Raw genomic sequence first — 9339 nt, forward strand, 5'->3', positions numbered from 1 at the left:
CATGGAATCTCAGGAATAGTTTTGGCTCGCTGGCTGATAAGCTTGATGACTAACGCATAACACTGCCTGCCAGAGTAGCCGTCCCTGTCTACTAACCTTAGCCTACGTGATGGTAAGACTGTACATTTTCTAAATGGTAGGCTGCCGGGATTCTCCAAAGGGAGGTTTGGGCCATTTGTAGCCTAAACCTACGGGAAGACTGTATTTTTTTAGTCTGGTGGGCACCTTTATGTTAATACAAACGTTAAGATGCTACTTTTAAATGTGCTTAAACAATTGAGTGCAGCCTATCTTGTTCTGTTTTGGGTTATTGATCAGTAAGCCTAGTCAAAGCTAGGCTATAGCCTATTTTCCGTCTCAATACAGTTTACTAAAAATGTTTTATGTTATCCATTGTTCCCTTGTTTGACACAAATGTGATAAGGGGGATATGTTTGAAATTTACCTATATCTGATTGTTCCTAAATCAGATCTTATCTGAATCAGAATTGTTTCAATTATGATTGCAATTAATGTTTTGAGTATACAGCATACAAATATGTGCTAGTTTACTGTTCCTCCTATAGATTTGCTAATTGGGTGTAGGCAGGTGTGAAATACATCTGCCTTAATGTTCGTTTGTTTCCTTTTCTCCAATCAAGTTCTTTGGAATTAAGTTTCAGAGCTGTTAGAACTTAGAAGCAGTCCATGTGCACGGAAGTAAGCATAGTATACAGTATTTGTTCTTTTTTCTTCTTTTCTTTTCTATCTGCATTTTTATTATCATTTGTTTGCACTAAGAAGACTCGCGCCTATCACTTTGACCTGGCTAGAGTAATTTGGTTTGTCTTCTTTTATTTTATTAATGTGTGGTTCTGGTTGACATGGGATAAGAGGTATGGGTTGGGGGAGGTAGTGGCCATTGGGTGGCTTACTATGAGGGGGTGGGAGGGATATGAAGACTCTACAAAAAGATTGCACAGAATAGCAATGCTGCTATATATTCAAATTCAAACAAACAGTGCTTATGCAGGATACTATAAATGACAACACCAGGGCAATAGGGAACCTTGGATTTTCTAGCTGGAATGTGCGTGGATTGAATCACCCTGTCAAAAGAGGGAAAGTCTTATCTCATCTCAGGACGCTCACCTCAGATATTATGTTTTTGCAAGAAACGCATTTGAATAATAACTCACACAATAGGCTTAGGACAAAGTGGATAGGAGAGGTTTTTCATTCTGCCTTCTCATGTAAAGCAAGAGGTGCTGCCATTTTAATTAGAAAGGGTGTACCCTTCTTACATAGCAAAACAATGTCTGATAGAGAGGGTCGCTACATCATAGTGATTGGAGAAATTTACAACATCTCACTCACCCTTGTCAACATATATGCTCCTAACATAGACAACCCAGCATTTTTCCAGAAAGTCTTCTCACTAATACCGGATGTTTCACAAACTAATTTGATTATTGGAGGGGATTTTAATACTGTTCTAGATGTACATCTTGATAGATCCTCTACAAGGAATCCCCCCAAAAACGCCTCAAGTGAATTTTTAAATTCTTATATAAACAATGCAAATATATTAGACATATGGAGAATAATGAATCCCTTAGGTAGAGACTACTCCTTTTATTCACCAGTGCATAAGTCATACAGTAGAATTGACTTCTTTCTAGTGGATGGTAGACTTGCACCCTTTATACTGGACGCTCGATATCACAGTATTTTGATTTCAGACCATGCCCCCGTTTCCTTTTCCTTGCATTTAGACCACATGGATAAACCACATTCCTCTTGGAGGCTAAATCCCCAACTCTTTACAGATCAAATCTTTCGCCAATATTTAAAAGAACAAATTTCCTTGTATTTTCAGATGAATGACATCTCTGGGACCTCTCCTTCCATTCTCTGGGAAGCATTTAAAGCTTTTATTAGGGGTAGTATTATCTCATTTGAAGCATCAAGGAGGAAACTAAACATGACCAAATTAAAGGAGCTGGAAGAGCAGATCAAAGCTGTGGATAACAAAAATGCTCAGTCGCCATCTATGGTTCTTCATAGAGAAATAGCAACACTAAAATACAAATACAACCAAATTATGTCTGAGAAAGTAAGTCGGGCTTTTCTGTATACCAGACAGAGGTTCTTTGAGTTTGGCGACAAACCGCATAAACTTTTAGCTCGACAGCTCAGAAAAATGGAAAATGATAGGACTATACACAAAATAAAAGCCAAAGACAACACAATGCTCACAAAACCTAAAGATGTTAATAACAGGTTCCTTGAATTTTACTCTGATCTGTATACTTCCAAATCCGCCCCAAACCCTAGAATAATTAATGATTTTTTGGACAAGTGCAAACTCCCCAGATTAGACGGGAAAGATTGTGAATTGCTGAACAATGAGCTTACAGTTGTAGAGATTCAGGTAGCCATCTCCTCGCTTAAGGGCTCTAAATCTCCAGGCCCTGATGGACTCTCTGGGGAGTTGTACAAGGCGTTTAGTGAAGAATTGTCTCCTTATCTATTAAGAGTATTTGAGCACGCCCAGACAACAGGTGTTCTGCCCCCAACTCTAACTGAGGCGGTAATAACAGTAATTCATAAAAAAGGGAAAGATCCAGAGGAGGTTGGTGCGTATCGCCCTATTTCACTCCTCAATGTTGATGGGAAATTATTTGCTAAAATACTAGCTAACAGACTCAATCCCTTGCTAGAGAGACTAATTCATCCAGATCAGACAGGTTTTGTACCTAAAGGAAACTCCACCTTCAATCTTAGGCGTCTCTTTAATATTCTCTACACAAAGAGAGGATTGACCTCTGATCTTGTTATACTTGCACTTGATGCTGAAAAAGCATTTGACCAGATAGAATGGCATTACTTATTTGAAGTCCTTAGAAGATTCAATCTTGGGACAAAATTCCTGTCATTAATTAAACTCCTTTATAAAAACCCCACTGCCAGAATCCTAACCAATCGAACTTTATCTTCCCCACTTAAATTGGACAGGGGGACAAGGCAAGGATGCCCCCTTTCACCTTTAATTTTTGCCCTTGCTATTGAGCCGTTGGCTCAAAGTATTAGACTTGACCCCCAGATACATGGTTACACAACTAGAGGAACAACTAGTAAAATATCCCTGTATGCAGATGATATTCTGCTCCACATAACACGTCCACAAATCACTATACCCCTACTTCTGGACAAAATCAGTTTCTTCGGAACCTTTTCGGGCTACCGAATTAACTGGACTAAGAGTGTTTTAATGCCAGTCAGCATGAATGATCCGACACCCCTAAGCAATTTCCCCTTTAAAATCGCCTCCGAAAAATTCACTTACCTGGGGATAGAAGTAACTAAACAATATACCTCTCTCTTTCAAGAAAATTTTCTCCCTCTCATAGAAAAACTACGGTCCAAATTACTTTTCTGGAATTCTCTTCCAATCTCTCTGATAGGAAGAATCAATGCTATAAAGATGGTGTTTCTCCCTCAATTGTTATATCTTCTCCAAAATATTCCAATCTTTCTTAAGAAGTCATTTTTTAAACGTCTGGATTCTTTAATCAGTCTTTTTCTGTGGGAGCACAAAACCCCTAGAATAGGCAAGAAATATCTTTGCAAGCCTAAACATGTAGGAGGATTAGCACTCCCAAATTTCTTGTTTTACTACTGGGCCTCAGCAATTAAGACTTTCACTTTTTGTTTTAATACCACAACACATCCACCTAAATGGCTACTGATGGAACAGGAGGACTGTCATCCTTATTCAATGTCTGCAGTCCTGCTTGCCCCAACTAAAATAAGTAAATTATTATATAATAACAATCCTATTATTCACAACATGATCTGTATCTGGAAACAAATTCGATCCCATTTTAAGCTGAAACTTATTTCTCCTGCATTATCTATAGATAAGAATCCCACTTTTGCCCCTTCCAGAATGGGCGGAGGATTCTCTGTCTGGAGTCAGAAAGGTATTAAATGTGTTGGGGATTTATATATACAAGGTATTTTTGCCTCATTTTCGCAATTACAGCATAAATTTGAGTTAGGAAATAATCATTTTTTTCAGTATTTGCAAATCAGGGATTACATACGAAAACATGTGAAGGAGTTTGAGACTGAATCAAGTACATCTATAGATGATTGTCTGAAACTACCATCAAGACTACCAAAATTGATTACACACATTTATCACACTCTCTTATCATTAAGCTCTCCATCTCCCAACATGCATAGACGCAAATGGGAAAAAGAACTTGGTGAATCAATCACAAACGAGTTATGGGACAGTGCCCTGGAAAAGATTAATACCTGTTCTTTCAGTGCAAGACACTGTCTTATTCAATTTAAAGTTATCTATATGCTGCACTTCTCAAAGGAAAAATTACATAACATTTATCCTGAAGTATCGCCCATGTGTGATAAATGCAACTCCTCTGTGGCAACTCATCTTCATAGTTATGCCTTGTGCCCAAAAATTTATTCTTTTTGGTGCAATGTTTTTGGCATAATGTCTGAGATCATGGGAACAGTGATCGACCCAGATCCTGTGCTCATCATTCTTGGTGTATCTGAAACCTTCAAGACATTCTCCAAAGCACAACAGCGTTTCATTTCATACAGCCTCATAATAGCAAAAAAACTGATCCTCACATTATGGAAGAGTGTAAACTCACCAACATCCAAGATGTGGCTTGACACTCTTACTAATACACTCCATCTTGAAAGAATAAGGCACATTCTAAAAGACAGACTTCAGCATTTTGATAATACCTGGCAACCAATTACATCATTTCTTGCAAATACAAACTCAATGCAACATCCCGTCTCTTAATATGTAGTAAGCAGCACTGATATAGTTAAGAGTAGGGTCTTCAGGGGTGGGGAAGAGGGAGAAGGGTCCTAGTCAACCTAGTATGTTCTTTGTGGTACATTGTCTGTTTTGTCTGTTTTTTTGTTTGTTTTTTCTGTTTCGTTTTGTCAAAATACAATATCCTTTTACATTTTATGAACACACTTGTAAACAAAAAGAGCCTGAAATGTATTAATGAATGTATCTGTATTATAAATGCTCAATAAAATACATCAGATAAAAAAAAAAAGAAAATAGTAGTAGGCTACTACCGGTAGACACGTCGACACTGCGCGTGACGTAGCTGAGCATGTACGCTACGCTAATTTGCATATAGTGGCGTCCCATTTCATAGGGAAAGCTCTTCAACCCCACTTCCCTTGTCGAGGGGACTTTACTGTCGAGGGCATCAAAACCAAGTGGAAGTTTTAAGGGGGAGAAATGCAACGGGCCCATAAAGTGAGTTCAGGCTGAATAGTCATCCATCTCAGGCAAGAGGGTCCTCTTAGAGTGTGAATGGAATACCAAATGTGCATAGGACACACACACACACACATAAAGTCCATAAAGTGAGTTCGGGCTGAAGTCATCCAGACTACCGTCTTTTAGGCTGAAATCTCTGAAGAATCTTTTGTTGTTTCTCTCTCTCCATGCCCCCACCTCTCCCTCACTTTTTCTCTCTCTCTCCATCCCTCTCCCCCCCCACCCCCCCTCCAGATCGTCCAGGCCTGACCAGTGTGGAGCGGATCGAGCGTTGCCAGGAGGGCTTCCTGCAGGCCTTTGAGCACTACATCAACTACCGCAAGCACAAGGTGGCGCACTTCTGGCCCAAGCTGCTGATGAAGGTGACGGACCTGCGCATGATCGGCGCCTGCCACGCCAGCCGCTTCCTGCACATGAAGGTGGAGTGTCCCACGGAGCTCTTCCCCCCACTCTTCCTGGAGGTGTTCGAGGACTGACACACTCTTACACACACACACACACACACACACACACGCCTCACCCCAACTTACTCACTTACAACCTGGAGGTGTTTGAAGACTGGAGAACACACACACACACTCACACCTCCGCTAGTGTGCCAGGAGACAGAGGGTGTGTGTGAGTTGGAGTGGACGCTGAGAGGCCTCTCTGGACGCGATTGAATTTTGAACTCACGCCGCCACTACTGAGGAGTCGTGGTCATTCCGTAGACAAACGAGCAGAGTAGCCTTTCGTTTCCTTTCCTTTTCTTTTCTGGACGGACTCTTCCTCACCATGCGGGTACATGTGAATAGCGTTGAATAGCGTTGTTTGTTTGTTGATGTGTTTATTCGTTTGATGTTTGTTTGTTTTTTAAATGTGTCTCTCACCTCTCAGTTAGAATACGTCTCTAGTGTACAAACACACACCTGAGAGAGACATAAGATGACCCAACCACACACACACCAGACAGCTGATGAGTCAGTACACACACACACTCACAGACACACACACACACTCTTAAAACGAATGTGTTGAAAACAACGCAACTTGCGTTGTTTTTTTAACACATATCTGTGTCCAGATAGGGACAAACACACACACACTCACCAGAAAGCTGATGAGTCAGTACACACACACACAGAAACACACACACACACACATACCGGACAGCTGATGAGTCAGTGCACACACACACACACTCAACAGACAGCTGTATGGCAAAATGACCTCTCCTCTCCTCACCTCACTGCAATATATGGTAGCAGGTAGAACACACAGTCCTGAAACAGCTCAGCAGCAGCGGCGCCCTCTAGTGGTCAGCCCCTTCCTCTGCACCTACGAACTGACCGCTTCACTACGGCAGTCACTTACCTCTTTCTCTCATTACACTCAGCGCAGGACACGCCTCAGATCTGTCAGGGCATTGGTCTGGACGTAGCAACACACACATGACAATGACGGACTTCTCATGCAACCAAGCTGTGCAAGTCTTAAAACAGGAGAAAACACACACACACAAACACATTTTAAATCTTTAATATCCCTTTGTTTGATCAATAAAGTTGTATCCTTTTTTATATAAATATGTGAAACAGATAGATAGACACACACACACTCAAACATACTCACACAAACGGTAAGACAATCAAAGGCACTGGTGCTGTGCTCTCCTGTGTGCCCAGGCGATCTCTATATCTACATACGTCTCTCGTGTCCATTACGTTTCTGACCTCCTCCCATGTCCAGCTACAGTGATGCCAGTTCTCACGCACACTCACACACACATTCACACACACACACACATTCACTCACACACACATTCACTCACACACACAAACGGAAACAGGTGTCTGCTGAATTCCATAAACATGAACAGTCTAAATTCCATGCAAGCGTGCATGCCCTCTGGACACCTGAAATCCATGTGCGCTGAGGTGGCCCTGTTTGTCCCTCTCTGTGCACCGTAGGTTTTCACACGTCTCCTCATGTCCCAGTGCGGCTGGAAGGCCTCGATAGGAACGCTTCAGAATTCCATGTGTCATATGAATATAAATCTCTATTTTTTCTTATTGGATGTGTAAACGCTGTCGTTGGAGAGACCAAGGAAATGTTTCTGGTGGGACTTTGCTGGTGCTACAGTTTCAACTCCTCGTACCTCTGCCCTATAACCTCAGAGTGACCCGGCCTGACCTCTGACCTCTCACCTCAGAGTGACCCGGCTCTGCCCTATCACCTCAGAGTGACCCGGCCTGACCTCTGCCCTATCACCTCAGAGTGACCCGGCTCGTACCTCTCACCTCAGAGTGACCCGGCTCGGCTGGTGGCCTGGTCAGGGTTCCGGCAGGTCCAGATCCAGGTCACTCAGCCAGAACTGGGGGTCAGTTTTTCGTTTGTTTATTTGTTTGTTTGTTTTATGGACAGTCCCTACCTCGGGATTCTGGTGACCAGCACACACACACACACAGAAAAACACACATACATACTATATATATATATATATATATATATATATATATATATATATATTACATGGACTGTGGTGATTTTGGAGAGAATCACCCTACCGCTTGGAGACGCATCGTGAAGCCCTTTCTGAAGGACATCTGACATTCTGACATCTTGTGTGTGTGCGTGCGTGCGTGTCAATGTGTGTGTGTGTGTGTGTGTGTGTGTGCGTGCGTGCGTGTCAATGTGTGTGTGTGTGTGTGTGTGCGTGCGTGCGTGTCAATGTGTGTTTGTGTGTGTGCGTGCGTGCGTGCGTGCGTGTCGTCCTTCCACTTATTTCTGATGGCATGTTCTTGTTTGTTCTCCTTCCTTTCATTTGTTTTCAGACTAAAAGAATTCTCATAAGCCTCTACAGAACCAGGGTGTGTGTGTGTGTGTGTGTGTGTGTGTTTTCGTAAGCAATAGACTTGCTCCGGTGTTTTGTCATATCTAGGACTTCACACTCAAACTGCACAGACTCAAAAACAAATGCACAGACAATCAGGAGAGAAAGAGATAGAGAGAACAGAGAGAGCGCCAGAGAGATAGATAGAGAAGAGAGAGCACCTCTGATTGGGTACCAGGGTAACGGAGGAGAGAGAGGCCCTCTGATTGGGTACCAGGGTAACGGAGGAGAGAGAGGCCCTCTGATTGGGTAACGGAGGAGAGAGAGGCCCTCTGATTGGGTAACGGAGGAGAGAGAGGCCCATCTCTACTGAAGAATGGAATTGTGACTGCATGTGGTCTGGTCATAAAACTAACTCAGTTCAAAGTGAAAAGACAAAACAAAATGAATACAAAAGTTAGTTTACAGTGTAGAGGAAAAAGGTTGTATATTTTCAGATTGCAGATATTTTTACAGATATGATATGCATACTATGAGGCATTTTACTGTTTTTGCATAATTATATATTATTCTCAAAGAGAGCATACTGCTTCCCCCTGCTCAAGCCTTTGACCATCACAAACGTACACAGCAGCCACAAAGTCATCAACAACTGGACAGACGTCGCAAAATGGAATTAAATATCCATTCAACATCAAGTTCAAAGATACAATTCAGAAAAATATTCAGACATTAGAGAGACTGCTGACCCTCAGGAGTCATGTCAGTTTAAACAGTCAGATAACACACACATAGCTGTTTCACTCAGATAACACACACACAGCTGTTTCACTCAGATAACACACACACAGCTGTTTCACTCAGATAGCCCACACACCTGTTTCACAAGTTTAAGTTTTCAAGGCAAGAACTCTGACAATCCAATTCTTCAAGGACTAATAGACAACAGGGTCAGGAGGCTCAGAAGAGTTGTGCTTATGATTGAGCTTTTGTCTTTTTCTACCAAATTGTAATGTGTTGCCCATAATGGCCATGGGACGCGTTGTGCCCCCCCGACACAGGAGTGTGTGTGTGTGTGACCCTCCCCCCCCCGACACAGGAGTGTGTGTGTGTGTGACCCTCCCCCCCCGACACAGGAGTGTGTGTGTGTGTGTCAACCCCCCCCCCCCCCCCCCGACACAGGAGTGTGTGTGTGTGT

At 42.3% G+C, this 9339-nt stretch overlaps 1 protein-coding gene across 4 annotated transcripts in view; it reads left to right on the top strand.

Moving 5' to 3' along the window:
• LOC143140297 (thyroid hormone receptor beta) overlaps positions 1-8173 on the top strand; it is a 198802-nt gene extending 190629 nt beyond the window's left edge. For all 4 annotated transcript variants that reach the window (XM_076301077.1, XM_076301080.1, XM_076301078.1 and 1 more), the window contains exon 11: positions 5564-8173. In XM_076301077.1, coding sequence (XP_076157192.1) covers positions 5564-5805 — 242 coding nt within the window. In that variant the 3' untranslated portion in view covers positions 5806-8173. The remainder of the gene's footprint in view (positions 1-5563) is intronic.
• Positions 8174-9339: the final 1166 nt, after the last annotated feature.

This window comes from Alosa pseudoharengus, unplaced genomic scaffold (genome assembly GCF_046254945.1).
Source record: "Alosa pseudoharengus isolate Yale_2024_CS ecotype anadromous, Long Island Sound unplaced genomic scaffold, YU_APseudo_1.1 YU_APseudo_1.1_scf_23, whole genome shotgun sequence".
Taxonomy (NCBI): domain Eukaryota; kingdom Metazoa; phylum Chordata; class Actinopteri; order Clupeiformes; family Clupeidae; genus Alosa; species Alosa pseudoharengus.